This window comes from Lemur catta, chromosome 20 (genome assembly GCF_020740605.2).
Source record: "Lemur catta isolate mLemCat1 chromosome 20, mLemCat1.pri, whole genome shotgun sequence".
NCBI lineage: Eukaryota > Metazoa > Chordata > Mammalia > Primates > Lemuridae > Lemur > Lemur catta.
Genome location: NC_059147.1, coordinates 18,411,512 through 18,429,175, shown reverse-complemented (window position 1 = coordinate 18,429,175; position 17,664 = coordinate 18,411,512). Strand labels below are relative to the sequence as shown.

The 17,664-nt window shown below is 42.5% G+C and overlaps 1 protein-coding gene across 4 annotated transcripts in view; it reads right to left on the bottom strand.

Moving 5' to 3' along the window:
* Positions 1-5,381: 5,381 nt before the first annotated feature.
* The window catches only part of RFWD3 (ring finger and WD repeat domain 3), a 41,817-nt gene continuing 29,534 nt past the window's right edge, over positions 5,382-17,664 (bottom strand). For all 4 annotated transcript variants that reach the window (XM_045533956.1, XM_045533955.1, XM_045533954.1 and 1 more), the window contains exons 9-13: positions 15,517-15,667; positions 13,591-13,767; positions 11,451-11,665; positions 8,534-8,745; positions 5,382-7,707 (exon numbers count right to left, since the gene is read on the bottom strand). In XM_045533956.1, the coding sequence (XP_045389912.1) occupies positions 7,564-7,707; positions 8,534-8,745; positions 11,451-11,665; positions 13,591-13,767; positions 15,517-15,667 (899 nt within the window). In that variant the 3' untranslated portion in view covers positions 5,382-7,563. The remainder of the gene's footprint in view (positions 7,708-8,533; positions 8,746-11,450; positions 11,666-13,590; positions 13,768-15,516; positions 15,668-17,664) is intronic.

Below are 17,664 nucleotides of genomic sequence, written 5' to 3'. Positions count from 1 at the left end.
CCCTGTCTAGGAATCTGTATATATTCCCCACTTAGACCACTTCTTCCACATGAAGAAGCATACCCAAGTGAACAGCTAGTAGCTCTATCCACTGGGAATATTTTTCACTCTCGGTCACCTTTCAGAGCCACACTTGCATTGCATTCTTGATGGTTTTTTGTTTTTGTTTAGAGACAGGGCTGCTGTCGTCCAGGCCGGAGTGCAATGGTGCAATCATACCTCACTGTAACCTCGAACTCCAGGGCTCAGGCAATCCTCCTGTCTCAGCCTCCTGAGTAGCTGGGACTACAGCAGTCAGTCAATGACACCCAGCTACCTTTTTTGTACAGGCAGGGTCTCCCTATGTTGCCCAGGCTGGTCTCGAACCTCCAGACTCAGGCAATCCTCCTGCCTCAGCTTCCCAAAGTGCTGGGATTACAGGCATGAGCGACTGTGCCCGGCTGAGGAGCAGTTTGGTGGGTACACACATCCGGTGGACTCAGTGTGGCATACTTTAGCCAGGACTTTATTTATTAACTGGCCCCCATAGGCCAGGGGGCTACAGTGATGTTTAGTTCTCTTGATTATCAATGTAAACTCTAGCTGTGTCCAATAGTCCTCAACATGTTTGGTTATTTTCCAGTCCCTTTGTGGAGGGACTGAGGGAATGATTGTGCCATGGTGCACCTGCCATGGTGTTGTGTGGTCTTTCCTCCTACATTTCTGGCTACAACTTTGTCAACACATTCTGGGACTGATAATTGGCTCAAGTCTAGAAACTGGGCAAGGGAACATGACTTACTCCACCCTGCTCCTCCACTCTCAGGACTCTTTTGGTCACAGAGGTTAAACAGCATCCTTGTCAGCTGTGTCTATTTTGCCCCTAGCGATGCTATCCTTTGTTGACCATCTTCACACTCCCAGGTGGGTCAAGACCCCCTGGGTCACCTCTTCCATCTTGCCGGTAGTCATGGTAATTGTGGTCTCCTGGCTCCTGGTGTTAAGCATTGCCACCTGGTCTTTCTTATTCTGGGGCTCCAACCATCCCATCTTGCCACCTGTTTTTTCTTGATTTATTTTTAGAGCTGCCCAGGCTGGAGTGCAGTGGCTACTCATAGATGCGATGATAGCACACTACAGTCCTGGACTCAAGCGATCCTCCTATCTCAGCCTCCCAAGTAGCTGGGACTACAGGGTGCATCACTGTGCACAGCTTTTACCACCTGTGTTCTTGGAATCCTCCTGTCACTACTTGTGTTAGTCCAGGTCTGCCAGGAAGCAGGTAACAATAGGGGATTAGCTATGCAAGAGATGTATTAGGGGAAACTCCTGTAGGAAAGATGGGGCAGCTAAGAGCCATTGACCTTGATGCAGGTCCAACACTGTGTGAAGTAGACAGCGAGGAAGGAAAGGAGGGAAGATTGGGTGGAAATAATCTAAGAATGAACTTAAAACTGAAATTCAATTCTAAGAAAGTTTGCTCAAGGCCACTGGAGAGTCCTCATGTGAAGATTGCCTGTCACTGAAACTCCCAGAAATAGGCCTGCCTTGGTACCCCTGCCATCCTCAGTTACTGGGTAGGAGCAACCCTTGCGAAGGACGGCCTTGGCATGAAAGCTGTAGTGGAGTTCAGTGCTTAGCAGCTGGAACAGCAGTCAATGGTGCTCGCCCGTTGGAGATCTGAGGGGCTCATTTTCATGGCCACCACATCTGGGCAAGTCCTTTAACCTCTCTGAGAGTCCCTTTCATATGAAATGCATAGTTCAGCATTAGGCACATGTGCAGTAAATAATAAATGTAAGCCATTATTGTAAATCTAAAATGAACTATTATGATTTAATTCCTTAGGAAAAACTAAAATTCTGTTTAGACTACTGAGCTAGTATGTCATCAGTGACTTAATATTGGTAAGACTTAAGGGATAAAAAATGGAATAACATACTTCTGATCCGTAGTCAGACATGTTATCCATTGTGCCACTGGCCCTGTCCTAGGAATAACATACTTCTACAGACACCCTCAAATTATCCAGCTAAGGGACCTGATCTTGTCTGTCATAGAAACCTTAGTGCCTATCTAGACTGAGAATCTAACACCCACAGAGAAGAATAACTCACCCTGCATCATAATCTGTAGGCAGCAGAATCAGGACTAGAGTTTATTTTTCCTTTTTTTTTTTTTTCTGAGAGACAGGCTGGGCTTAAACCTCTGGGCTCCAACCCCTGGGCTCCAGTGATCCTCCTGCCACGGCCTCCTGAATAGCTGAGACTACAGGTGTGCACCACCATGCCTGGCAGGACTGCAGTTTGGATGTCCTACCTCCCTTATGACAATCTGCCAAGTTGCAGGAATTTCATGTCTTTTGGGGAGGGTCTAAATCAGAAAAACAAACGTTAACTTCTGATACTGTATTTCTTTCTTTCCTTACTCAGGAGCAAGTGACTCCTGTGAGCTGAGGGAGGGGACACATGGTTTATCTGGTGATGTGAGAGCACCATCACTCTCTACCTCAACTGTCAGGACACCATCTTCATGCGAGGACCTGGCGTCGTGGCCAACTGTAGGGCTCCCACTGGGATTCAAGTCAGGAGTCAGAACTTCACTGAGCTGAAATTCCACAGCAATCTCTCGTCTACCTGTCACCTATTACCCTCACTCATTCCCATCTGTTCCTGGGTAATCTAACAACCAATTTTCTGTACCATGTTTAAGAGAAAAGACTAAGCTACCCAACATCCCCACCATAGCTCAAGCCTGAGAATTTACCAGGACCCTTCTGGAAGCATTTTAATCAAATGGTAGGGTCTGTGAGCAATGGAAAGAGTTTGAAGGCATAGCTTATTTTATCCAGGGCAGACCTCTTCTCCTATATTCATGAACTCCTTTCATTAACCATCAGCTCATCCAAATGTTGGGCAGCTCAGTTTACCTTAGGTAACAAAAATGCCACGTCTTTTTACCTAAGCATCTGTTAAATGATGTCTTGAACTTCCTGTTTTCCCCTTAATGTTCAACACTTCCTTTATCTAAATACAGATATTGTAAGTTGGGGCCCCATGTCCAGCCTCTAGGGAAGCCCTTCTGCTTGGTGTGTCCCGTAACTGGATAAACTTATCATTACTCCCCAGGGGCAAGTGAGGGTTCATGGCACTCCTTACATCACATCTCAACAATAGTCTCCTTATCCAGCTACCTCTGCACCCTGCTTTCCAGAGCAAGCCCTAACAGCTCCACTACCTTATTCTCCTCTTCGGCTGACTCCTTGGTAAGCACTGAAGTGGGCAGTCCTAGCCCGTGTGTCATGGACTTTTCTCTGAACCACTTTTTCTTCCACTGCACAGTGGTGTTCCTAGCCTCAGTACCTAGGAAACTAAGACAAAGGAGGGTATTTGGAGGAGTATAAAGTGTCATAATAATGTGTATGACTGTCTGCTTTAATTTTACACACAGGAAAAATAATTTGTGGGAAATCAGTCTAGGCTGTCCCAGAGATGGAGATATCAAAGAGTGAAAGTGAGCTCTCACCCAGGTTCCCCAACTCCTGCTTAACTGTCAGTAATGGAAAGTACGCGAGGGAAAGATCAGAACATGTAAAATTTAATTAAATACCACCTAAATGTCATTTTACTTTATTACGATTTTTGGTTTTTTTTTTTTGAGACAGTCTTACTCTGTTGTCCAGGCTATAGTGCTGTGGCATCAGCCTAGCTCATAGCAACCTCAAACTTCTGGGCTTAAGCAATCCTTCTGCCTCAGCCTCCCAAGTAGCTGGGACTACGGGCATGCACCACCATGCTTGGCTAATTTTTTCTATATATGTTTTTAGTTGTCTAGCTAATTTCTTTCTTTCTTTTTTTTTTTTTGAGACAGAGTCTCGGTCTGTTGCCCGGGCTAGAGTGCAGTGGTGTCAGCCTAGCTCACAGCAACCTCAAACTCCTGGGCTCAAGCAATCCTTCTGCCTCAGCCTCCTCAGTAGCTGAGACTACAGGCATGCGCCACCATGCCCGGCTAATTTTTTCTATATATACATTTTAGCTGTCCAAATCATTTCTTTCCATTTTTAGTAGAGATGAGGTCTCGCTCTTGCTCAGGCTGGTCTCCAACTCCTGACCTCGAGCTATCCTCCTACCTCGGCCTCCCAGAATGCTAGGATTACAGGTGTGAGCCACCGCGCTTGGCCTTTATTATGATTTTTAACCTGTTTCTTCCCCTGTAAAATAGAATAACAGTACATAGTCTACAACATTAAGATTTAATATATTAGGAAGAGGCTTTGTAATCTATAAAGGGATAAATAAAAAGCAAAGATTGTTACCAACAGAAGTTGACTGATTAAAGAACAAAGACACACAAACATCTATTTTGAAAATTTCACTTACAGCCAATCACTGAGATGGGAAACAAGAGTACTGTGAAAATCAATAGTGTTGGGTTTCTCAGTAATTTGGGGTTTACTTATACTCCAGGACCTCTGTCATCTTCCCTTGGAGCACCAGGCTCCATGAAAATAATAAGCTCATGGCCGGGCGCAATGGCTCATGCCTATAATCCTAGCATTCTGTGAGGCCAAGGTGGGAGGACTACTTGAGCTCAGGAGTTCGAGACCAGCCTCAGCAAGAGCGAGATCCCCACCTCTACTAAAAAATAGAAAACTTAGCTGGGCATTGTGGTGCTCACCTGTAGTTCCAACTACTCGGGAGGCTAACGCCGGAGGATCACTTGAGCCCAGGAGTTTGAGGTTGCTGTGAGCTAGGATGACGCCATGGCACTCTACTCAAGGCAATGAGTGAGACTGTCTCCAAAAAAAAAAAAAAAAAAAGAAAAGAAAAGAAAATAGAAAGTTCATATCTATGGATTCAGTCCTTCTGGAACCCAGTGTACTCCATTTGTTGCTCAGCCGGAAAACATTTTCAGCCTTTCCAGCCTAATCCCAGAACAACACATGATTTATGGCAACAGAGATTCCTAAACTCAAACCAAACAAAGAAACTGAGGCAAATGGCCAGAACTGTACTGAGCAGGAACCCAGGAGCCCACACCTGCTGCCACTGTCAGAAGTGCTGCCAACGACTAAAGGAAAAGTCCTTTCCTTCTCTCTCTTCTGCACACATTACAGTCTCCTGGAATCGAAGCTAGCAGGAAACCAGCAGGCAGGAGAGACTGGGAAATGCAGACCCCTGGATCTGAGAGTAAACAGACACATACCAGTATGGGGTGGGGAGTTCTTAAGAGGCAAACACAGCTTTTCATTACCAACAGCAAAATAAAATTGCCAGCTAAAGCCTCAACTACCTCATCAGTCTGAAATGGGAGAAACCTCCGAGGCTGTGATTATACCCCTCTCCCAAAAGGCAGACATGTTCTTGCCTCTAGAAGTCAAAGAGACAAAAGACACCAGGAGCTGTTACACATGGCAAATTCTTTATTTTCATATTAACAGTAAAACATAAGAGAAATATTAAAACACAGAACATGAACGAACATCACATTGCCCTGTTTTCAAAGTGGGTATAAGGATACATACAATGACAAGATATTTTGAATTTGCTTAACTCCAAATTCTGAAATGGGTGGGGGGAACTTTAGAGGTAGGAGTGAGGAAACATGGGAGCAGAGAGGTTTTTCCTTTTGGAGAAATCAATCATGGTCACATAAATTTGCTTCCAAAACATCCAAATTTTATAGGAATGTAAGGATTGGCAAGATTTAGGATTCACCCAACATCCCTGGTAATAAGTCCCTTGGTTCCTACTCTTAGGGGAATGAATTAGCATCAGTTGAATGTACTTCAAAGCAAATAAAATCCTAACCCTACCCAGACCTCAAACAAAGGCAGTCAGGGCCTGAGGCCCTGGAGCCCCTTGGTGGCAATCTGCTGAAGCCAAATGAGTTCTGCTTTTTAATTCCAATCCCATTCTGCCACTGAAGTTCCAGGCCTGGATAGCCACTCTTAATCATCAACATATCAAAAGGAGTATTTCCTCTGAGAAAAGATGGTTTTTCCCAGGCCCTGGAAGCTGGCTTTTTAAAAAGATGTTCTCAAATAGAAAAGGGTCATTAAAAGGCACAACTAGAACTTGGAAGTTTGGGGAAATCTATAGCAACAACTCCTTGCTGGAGAGAAAGATCCTGGGAACAGCCAAGGAGTTGACAGGTCATAAGTATTTCATAATAAAAATGATAACATCTAGTAATTATTTTAAAAATCAAACTGTTAACCACCCTGCTCCCACAAGCAGGGCACTGACCTGCCCACACCCTGAAGCATGGGCTGTTGTGGACAGTGATTTGGCAGAGCAGCCCGAAGCAAGGCATGAAATAAAACTGAGCTCTACTGGAGAGAAGTGCAGCTCCCAGTGCTGGACAATCCAGGACTGGAATGAAAGTCGGTCGGCACCTCCCTGCCACTCACACAGTCTCCAACCACTATTCCTGAGAATTTTACTAACACTTTCATCAAAGGTTAGGGAAGCAAATCAGAGGAACTTGGAATCACATTGTTTACACATGCGGAAGCCTTTACCTGGGAATTATAAACACATTCAAGAGCGGGCCCTCACTCCAGGGGATTAGCTTTAATCTTATAGGAACTCTCTGAAAATGGGAGAGACAAATCCTTCTCCTGTTGTCAACAGCAAAACAAGCAGCTTCTTTTGTAAGCTCCTAGTCCTTGCTCCTGATCTCTGATAGTAAGGGAGACTCAAGTAAACACTTTGACATATCACTCATCTTTTCCTAGTGAGAGGTAAAAGGAATGGTCATTAAAGCACTGGCTTAGATAAAACCAATCCTGAGATCCTAAGCTAGCTAGAAAAAACAAGTCTTCTGAACTGTTCAAACAAATGGTCTCTTCCCTTAGATCTCACAATGGCATCAGTAAAGGGTCTACAGTTCATCTGCTGCCTCCATCACTGAGCCTGCCAACGTTCCAGCACCTTGTGCCTGGAACACAACTTGTCAACACAAAGCACACCTGATGTGCTCTACCATACACTTCTGTGGGGATGAGACCAAGTTACTAATAAGAGGTTGTCAGCCTTCAAGGTCAAAAAGAAATCAAACCCTACACAAGGTTCTATAGTGCCCTCTTGTGTTCAACTTAATAAAGACTCTTCTGCATCTAGGCTGCATCCAATCAGCATCAAGAACATGGTTAGTCCCTCCAAGGAGGTAGCACTCCCAAAGCCCAAATGACAAAACCACTAAGGTGGGGTGTCATATCCTCCAGAAAATGCTTGATGCCCACTCATATCCTAAATGACTGCTAAGAGGACATTCTCTAAGGTCCTCAGAATGTCAGACAGAAAATAAAGATTCCCAACAAAGATTCATAAAGGCTTTAAACATAAGAAATGGACAATGTAGACGGAGTACAAGTCACATATTCTTCTAATGGACATATTAGATACACAATTTGTAGTGTCTCAGTGACCTGAAGTACTAGAATCGTACTAATCCAAATGAACCATGATCCCAAAAATTCTAGGCTGCAGGCAAAATGCAGGGATCCTGCTCAGGGCTGCTAGGTGCTAGCAAACATTTGAAATTAACCAGCAGCATGCCTGAAAGGTCTCAAGACCATCATCACTCCCACCGATAGATGAGGACCATCTTCTCTGTTAAGGTAGCCAAGTAGCTGTTATGGTTCACCTCAAATGGACAGATGTCCAAGACAGGCTGATCAGTCTTCAGGTCCTGCAGCAATGTGCCACTGCCAGCATCCCACAGCTAAAGAAGTAGAAAGGCCAAAAGTCAGTCAGTTCAGCTGAGAGACCTGCTTTATCAAACAACTTTGAAAGAGCTGTAGAGAGAACACTTCATGGGCATCAAAGCAGACTGGTCCGAACCTTCACAAGGCTGCACAAAGCCAGCATGCTGGACATAGTTCAGGTATGAACTCACCTATTGTAATCAGCAATTACTCCACCCATGAGTGCACCTGTAAACCAAGCCCAGCATTCATTCCTTCAATCTATATGCCAGGCAAAGTCCCTGTCCCTGACTTCATGGAACTACCAATTAGTACTTTCTTTTCCTTTCTAAAAACTTTTTATTATCAAAAACATTTTAGAGTATTAAAAAGTAAAGAGAATAGTACAATGAGCCATCTATCATTCACGTTCAATAATTATGTTTTTTCTTCCCAAAGGCTTGAGATCTAAAAAAAAAAAGATTAAGCTTTTACCACTTTTGCTTTATCAATCCTGCTTTTTCTTTGTTGACTTCATTTTACCCTTATACATACTGAATATGCATCTCTAAAAACACATTTTCTTTCACCTGACACTTTACATGCCATCATATTTAACAAAATAAACAGTAATTCCATAATACTGTCTAACACTGGTACATAATCAAAATTTTCTGATCTTTTTAATATTCAGTTTGTTTGAATCAGGATCCAAGTAAGGCCCACATTGCATTTGGTGGTTATAAATCTTAATTGTTTCTTTTAATCTAGAGCAGATCCAACCTCCCCACCTTTCCTTCTTTTGTATAAAAATGTTCAAGTTTTCCCTTACCCTTACTTATAGAAAATAAATGACAGGCTCACCAGGGCTGAATTTGATGCTTCATCCCCAGTACACACCAGTATGCTGCCATCATTCTGTGGGTTTTGGAAAATGGCACTTTTGGTCAAGAGTTTACAAGTGGGTCCCCCGAGGAATGTTTGTACAGGATGGCAGCAGCAGACTGGCTCTCCAGAGTCATTCATTGTATAGGACATCTTCATCAGCACGCTTCGTATGGTCTTGTGGTTTTTATCTATGGGACAGAGAAATCAGTGCTGCACAATGGGGATGCTGCAAAAGAAATTAACCAAGTACCTGAACCTCAGACACATACACTGTAGCTGGATAGAAAAGCCGTAAGTATATTAAACCATTAAGAATCATTACAAAACAAACACAGTAACCAGAACAATATAGCATAAATGAAATTCTAAACCCTAGGCCAGGATGCTGCAAGTTATCTATTATTATAGGTTTTTGCCTGCAAGAGAAACAATTCTGAGCATGAGCCAACCATTTTAGTAAAATCACTGTATCTTGCCAGAACTCTCCCGGGGCATTTCTCTCTCAAGAGTTCTGAGTATAAGGTTTTTTCCTTCCCTCAGTGAGGACCCCATTAGCCTGAGACTGCAAGTTTTTATAAAGTGAAAGCATACTATTCTAGGAGGAACATGTATCTGAGGTTCTGCTGGGAGACAAACAAAAGCTGGAGAAGAAAATGGGACCCCAAGCTTCCTATACAAGTCACAGCAAACCACAGCCTTGAAGATAGCAAACCTGTGGGATGTGAAGCCCAAAGGGTCAGAAGAGCTGGCTTACAGTTTCCCCGTTCAAACAAAACTTAAAATGACCGGGCGTGTTGGCTCATGCCTGTAATCCGGGCGCTCTGGGAGGCCACAGCAGGAGGATTGCTTGAGGTCAGGAGTTCAAGAACAGCCTGAGTAAAAGCGAGACTCTGTCTCTACCAAAAATAGAAAAATTAGCTAGGCTTGATGGCACACGCTTGTAGTCCCAGCTACTCGGGAGGCTAAGGCAGGAGGATCTCTTGAGGCCAGGAGTTTGAGGTTGCTGTAAGCTATGATGATGCCACTGCACTCTAGGTGGGGCAACAGAGTGAGCCTGTCTCAAAAACACAAAACATAAAAAAAACCTTAAAATGATTAGATCTGGGGCTGGGCGCGGTGGCTCACGCCTGTGATCCTAGCACTCTGGGAGGCCAAGGCAGGAGGATTGTTTGAGCTCAGGAGTTCAAGAACAGCCTGAGCAAAAGCGAGATCCCGTCTCTACTAAAAATAGAATGAAATTATATGGACGGCTAAAAAAATGTATATAGAAAAAATTAGCCGGGCATGGTGACACATGCCTGTAGTCCCAGCTACTTGGGAGGCTGAGGCAGAAGGATTGCTTGAGCCCAGAAGTTTGAGGTTGCTGTGAGCTAGGCTGACGCAACGGCACTCTAGCCCGGGCAACAGAGGAAGACTCTGTCTAAAAAAAAAAAAAAAAAATGATTAGATCTATCCACAACTAGCAGAAGTGTGGGCATTTAACAACTAACTCTGACCAAGTATCTACCTGTCATAAATTTAATATAGTTGCTGCCTTGGCATCCATTTTTAGGTGTAACATAAGCTGTGTGAAAACCAGAAAGTCTGTCACCTTTGGCCTAGCTACAACTTCCTCTCCCCAAGAGGTGGTCTGCAGTATAGCCCGCTTGTTCATCATCCCACTGACCGAAAACCCTATACATTCCACAGCTGCTGACCACAATAAAACCTAATGGTCAACACCAGAGTCACGTAAATCCCCCTGCTTTGTACATGTTGTCTTTAAACTGGCTAATCCACAACCCTCGAGGGAAAGCGTAAGGGGACAATGCCCTAGCCCTTAATATAGGTATGTTCCACGAGTCCCCTGCCTCGTTCCCTGCCCATTGGTTGACCATGAATGTTTGGATGTCTCCCTCTTCTTCCCATTGGCCCTTTGAAGCATGCTGCCCTCTTCTCCTTAGGATCTGTAAGTAATAAACTGCTTATTTTCTCATGTGTTTTGTTGAGTTGCCTTCTGTCTCACCTGAACAACACACCTGAACCTAACTTCTTTCCTCGTCAGGGCTCTCCTAGAGAGTGGCCATCTTAGCAGGAATAGACTGGACACAGGTTAGGAAAGAGCCACAAGGGTGCCTGCCAGTATAAACAAGTTTCTTGTGAGTTGGACATCTGCCAGGATAAAGAAGTATCCTGTGAGAGGCACACTGTAAACATTCATGACCAAATCCCTGGAGCCCTGCCAGGGCAGAGCAAGAGATTATAGCCATTCTCCAGAAAGACCTCATGACCAAATTAGAAAGGTAAAAAACTACAACACTGACCATCAGTCAGTATGGTTCATCAGGAATTTAGATTCATGCCTTTTAGGCTAGAAAGAACCTGTGAATTTAAACACAGTCAGCTATCAGGGGTTCTACCCTGGCTCTGAAGGCAGTGACATCTAGCTGGCTAAGCCAACACAATCATGGTTGTCCACCTTCTCTTAGTAGATAATGCCCTAATCTGGGCACTGCACAGGTGCCTTCATTCAGGTCTTTCTCTTTGGTGAACCAAGGGACAGGCAGAAGACACGAAACTGATGTAAAGTTGGCTCAAGGGCACCAAGAGCTGGCCACCTCATTCCATTACTCTTTTAAGTTCTAGGGCCTCATATGTGGCTAATTGACTTCCAGGAGTATCAGGCAGCATATGTTCCAGTTCTTTCAAGTAACAAGCAGGAAGGCAGGCTCAGTGGAGGAACTTAGACTCATCAATCTCAGTGTAGTAGCAAGAGCTGTGACATAACCTGTTAGCCTAAGAGGGGCTTACAACAGCCACCCAAAGGGTAGGTTCTAGCTCTCCTTCCCTCCTCTCTACCAATCTGCTCCCAAACAAACCACAGGAGGCCCCATGAGGACACTCTAACACTCACCAGGTCTGTAGGTCACAAGACAGTGCCGGGTGCTGCTCTCTGTCTGAAAGTCTACATAGCCCCCTGGCTCCAAGGGCAGCACATGAGGCCAATGAGAAACGCCCATTCTCAGTTCCCAGAAGGAAGCGTTCTCCAAGGTTCCAGCCAACACTCCACCACATGGAAATGCATTTGAGGCAGCTCTGGGTATGTATGACAGGGACACCAATGGGCATCTGCAGGAAAACAAAGGAAACTGTGTCTCACATTCCAAAATTTGGACTGCTCCAAACTCCACTACCTGCAGCCCTCAAGTATATTCCTACCTCTACAGAAGAGGTATTCTCTGACATCTGATAAAAACTCTCAACCCTCTCTATAAAAACAAAAGGGCACACATATAATATTTTACCTCTAATTTCAGTTGAGACACCATATGCTCTAAAAGAAATGGAAAAAAAAAAAGACTAGGAAATTTAATGGATACAAGATCACAATTACTTGACTGATGTGAAGCTTCTGGAAATCAGCTTCTGGAAAGCTTCCTTGCCACACAGACAAGGAAAGTTAGTAAGGAAACAATGCTTATGTACATCATAAAATAAAGATTCCAAGCTGTAGCTGACAGACCCTGCAATTAAAATGTAGCCAAAAGCACCTATGTTTTAATCCAGAAACAAGATTTTTTTTAGATTTTCTAAATTTCTTTCTACAAGCAGATGACCAGGATTATATGTCAAGAACCCTCTCAGAAATATCAGCCTGCGGACTATGTTCCTATGAACTTGTTTCTGCTGAAGTTGTCAAAGTGACCATTTTGCCTGATTTATTTCATTTTCCCAGTCACACAGAAGGTAACTAAACTAAACTATTCATAAAAATGAATAATACATACAAATATTCTTTCCTTGCTATTTTTAAACCTGCTGTATTTTATTGTCTACCCCACATGGGTCTCTCTACCTTAATGGCAGTTACTTTATTTGCCTGGAGTTCACACTTACCATCTTCATGCCCATGCACATCACCGAGGCAAGAGTCCACCTCACCCAAGCAAAGTCCCAAAGTGTTGAGCCTAGGTTCTGGTAAATAATTATTACTGTAGTGATATCTTTATGTTTAGATTCCTGTGGTCCTTTTAACATATACTCAAATTAGAAATGGAAATTCTCTCTTAAGATACCACTCCCCTTTAGAGAACTTTATACCTCCAGGGCAGTCCAAATGGCACTTGAACACACTCTGGGAAGCCACAATGGTGGCTCTCCACCTTCACAATTTGGCCTGGCTTTACCAGCCTCCCAAGCCTTTAACAGGATTATAAATAATAATATGGCATACTCAAACTAAATGGGTTTAATTTTGGATTAGAGAAGTTTTGAATCACTTTATTAGGCTACCCTTTTTTTTTTTTTTTTTTTTGAGACAGAGTCTCACTCTGTTGCCCGGGCTAGAGTGCTGTGTCGTCAGCCTAGCTCACAGCAACCTCAAACTCCTGGGCTCAAGCAATCCTTCTGCCTCAGCCTCCCGAGTTGCTGGGACTACAGGCATGTGTCACCATGCCCGGCTAATTTTTTCTATATATTTTTAGCTGCCCAGATCATTTCTTTCTATTTTCAGTAGAGATGGGGTCTCACTCTTGCTCAGGCTGGTCTCAAACTCCTGACCTTGAGCAATCCTTCCACCTCGGCCTCCCAGAGTGCTAGGATTACAGGCGTGAGCCACTGTGCCCAGCCTATTAGGCTACCCTTTACCAATTTCTTCCTGTATGCTGGATATATGGCTATTCAAGCAAATCTGTACCAACTAGATTTTATAGATGAAGCTCACAGCATGCTGAGAAACACAACCAATATCATATAGCTTGTAAGTAGTAGAGCTGGCTTCTGAATACACATCTAGACTCTATTTTACCATGTTTACTGACTCTATGAACCTGGCTATACTCAGTCTCAGAGCTTTCCATCATGTGAAATATCATGAACACAAATTCTAAGGATCTTATTAACTGTGAAGTGATATCACTGCATCCTAAGAGAACTGCCCTCTGTGAAGTTAAAAAGGATTTGTGACCAACCATGAAACACCCCCTGAAGAGAGTATTAATACAACATCCGAGAGAAAGCTTCTACCTACAGGAGAAAAGTGGGTGGCTCCCTACCTGGCTTTCTGAGGTACTAACTCCTGGACGTGACAGCTTGTGTTTCGCAGGTCATAGACGAGAATTGAACCATTGGCCAGTCCAGCATAGATGTAATTATTATCATCAAGACACCAACAACAGCTCCAGACAGGACGTCCAGCATTGTAAGTCTGGACTACAGTATTTGTCTCCAGGCTGTGAAATTTTAAGAGACTCTTAAAACTATGCATCGAGAAAATCAAATACATGACAGATATATTATTTAAATGATCAATAATCCTTATTGAGAAAGCACCCACATACCTAAACTATCTACATTCCCAATTTCCCCTAGAGACTGCTCAGATAACCTCTTTAAATTCCAAAACATTTGTTTTGGGGACCACATTTTCCTCTTAAGCTATAAGGAAGTAAAAGAATAAGTTAAAGAGACATATGAACAATACATTCCCCACTCTACTCCTATGACCTTCTCCATAGTTACCTACCACACTGGTAATCAATATGTAATGTCAGAAAATTAGAAAACATATATCAGAAAAAATAAACTAACCACCCAAAGGTAGTCATTAATAACACTTGTGTATTTAATATTCTCTCCCTCCTTTTTTTTTGAGACAGAGTCTTGCTCTTTTGTCCTGGCTAGAGTGCCGTGCTGTCAGCCTAGCTCACAGCAACCTCAAAATCCTGGGCTTAAGCAATCCTTCTGCCTCAGCCTCCTGAGTAGCTGGGACTATAGGCACGTGCCACCACGCCCAGCTAATTTTTTTCTATATCTATTTTTGGCTGTCCAAATCATTTCTTTCTATTTTTAGTAGAGACACGGTCTCGCTCTTGCTCAGGCTGGTCTCAAACTCCTGACCTTGAGCAATCCACCCGCCTCGGCCTCCCAGAGTGCTAGGATTACAGGCGTGAGCCACCGTGCCTGACCTTCCCCCCTATTTTTAAAACAATACTTTTGGGCCAGGCACCATGACTAATGCCTGCAATCCTGGCCCTCTGGGAGACAAAGGCGGGAGGATCACTTGAGCTCAGGAGTTTGAGACCAGCTTGAATAAGAGCAAGACCCCGTCTCTACCAATAATAGAAAAAAATTAGATGGGTGTGGTGGCGCATGCCTACAGTGCCAACTACTTGGGAGGCTGAGGCAGGAGGATTGCTTGAGTCCAGAAGTTTGAGGTTTCCGTGAGCTATGATCATACCACTAACTCTACCCAAGGCAACAGAGCAAGACTGTGTCTCAAAAAACAAACCAACCCTTCTTTAAAAAAACACAGCATATACATAAACATAAAACATAATGTTTCATTGAGTTTCTGGTCAAAATTAAGCTGAGGCATTCATTGAAAAGCTAAAAGGCTAATCAGTCCTGATAGTGCTATCAGGATGTCCCTCAGATTTAGCTGCAGAAGTTAAATAGGAAGTCAACTATCAGACATCTGATCAGAACTACTTTTGAAAAGTTAAAGGCATAAAGCACTCTCAGATCTGCTTCAAAGTACTTGTAGAGCATGTGAAAGATAAAATACCCTTACCAAGAGAGGATGTGCAAGAAGTCATCATGGTACCCAAGGGCAGTGAGTATTTGGTAAACATTTCTGTTAGGCAGAATTATCTAGGTACTAGGCCAGGAATAAGCACTTGCAAGCTGCTATGGAGACCCCTTGATGTGAGGTACCATGGCTCCCACCATATTATCATTCCACCATTTCTAGAGTTTTACTCTCATCTGCATGGTTTAAGACATATTCTGTAACACATATGATTTTAAAGAAAGGGGATACTACGTACAGTTTTGTAATCTGCTATGTCCACTTTTAAATAAAAAACAAAACAATGCCTTAGACCAAAAAAGAGAGCTAAGGCTATCATAACACCGATACTAATTCCATTCTGTTCAACACCAGGCAGCCAAGTCCCCATCTTCCTCTCCAAATCACTCACCTGGTCAGTTTAATAGTGTTGTCTAGAGAAGCAGAGAGTAGTAAGCCTTTGGACCGACTGCTGAAAGCCAATCCTCGGATCTGTTTGCCATGCATTGGAATGTACTGACTGCTTTTCATGTTGGCAGTACTCAACATCTTAACACCAAAACCTGCCAAAGATAAGATAGTATGAAACAGATCACTGAAAGTCAACTTAAGGCAAAGCAAACTACCTTTTCAAGTAGCTCCTTTGTCCACTTTTCTCGGCATGTAAGTCCTTGGGAAACAGCTAGTCAAACAAGAAAAGAAAAATTCCCTAGTGTTAAATTATTTACTCTAAAAAAGTACAATCCATTCCAAATGTCCGTCAACAGGTAAATGGATAAACAAACCTATGGTACATACATATAATGAAATACTAACTATTGATATATACTATAAAAAATATGCTGAAAGAAGTCAAACCAAAAAGAGTAATCTGTACGATTCCACTTATATAAAATTCTAGAAAAATGCAACATAATCTACAGTGACAAAAAGCAGATCAGTAGTTGTTTAGGGATGGTGAAAGGAGGTAGGAACAAGTGGAAGGTATTATAAATAGACATAAGAAAACTTTTGGGGATGATATATTCATTATCTTGATTGCATTGATAGTTTCAGGGGTATATACATTTGTGAAAACTCATCGAATTGTATAGTTTAAATATGTACAGTTTATTGTATGTCAATTACACTTCAATAAAGCTGTTGAGTGAGAAGAGAGAGAGAATATGAGTAAGAATACTCCATCCAAGTGAGGTGCAGTGGCTCACACCTGTAATCCTAGCACTTTGGGAGGCTGAGGTGGAAGGATTGATTGCTTGAGGCCAGGAGTTCGAGAACAGCTTGGGCAAAATAATGAGACCTGTCTACAAAAATTAAAAAATTAGTCAGGTGTGGTGGTAGATGCATGTAGTCCTAGTTACTTGGGAGGCTGAGCCAGGAGAATTGCTTGAGCCCAGTAGTTCGTGGTTGCAGTGAGCTAAATGATTGCGCTACTGGCGCTCTCGCCTGAATGAGAGCAAAACCCTGTCTCAAAAAAAAAATTAAAAAAAAAAAACCCAAAAAACCCAGAAAACCTGAATCAATCAGTTATCACAGCCTAGTAAGAGAACAAAGTAACAATTTAAAAAGGACAAGTTTTTGTTCACTCCTACACAATATTACACATTGACTGGATACTTGAAATATCATGTTTCATTTAATTTCAGGCAGAAATGTTGCCTACCAACACCCAGCCAGATTTATTTTCACTAAGTGTCTACTATTATCTGAGTTATTAAAAAAAGGAAGAATTTATCAAATCCTAGATTCAAAATAGCCTTCAGCTTCTCCAGGGAACCAAGTAGGAAAAAGTTTATTCTTATCTTCTGAGACAGAATTACCAGAGTCAGACAGCCAAAAAGGGAGACTGTAGGCTTTAAATAAATAAGGGAAGATGTATAAATGCCTACTCATTAAGGGGAACAAGGATAAATTAGCACCAGAAGGATACCAAACATAGCTGGCTGTACAGACTGAAGTGGACACTAAGAAACAAGGAACAGAACATGCACCCAATTTGGAGAACATTAGAAGAAACACTTATTTTTCCAATTTGTTAAAAATGTTTTATTTCATTAAAAACTTAGATGGGATATAGAAACATTATAAATAATCCTTTTACTTTCCCCTCAATTGAAGGGTGCTCCCAATAGCATCTCAACTCATAGCTAATATCAGTGAATAGAGAAATATATGATAATCTGAGGATTCCACTCCCAACCCTTCATATACCTAACTTTGGAGGACACAGTTCTGAAGCGTTTGAATGGAACTTTTAAGTGGGGAAATAGAGGAAATCAGTCTGAAGCAAAGTGATCTCACAGTTGGCAGAAATCCTATGGGGAAGATAGTAGAAAGAAACATCTGCAACATTTAGAAATGACTTAATTGGACATGTGAAAAGATTTGGTTTTCAACACTAAGACAATCTAAAGCCTTTTTAAGCCTAAAAAGCACAAAGTATGTTAAGAGAAAAAATTAACATATTATAGCATTAATAAAATAATCAATGTACTCACCAAATCCTCTTATTAAGAATGTCAATTCAAACACTACTGAAAGTAAGTATTAAATTTTGTCT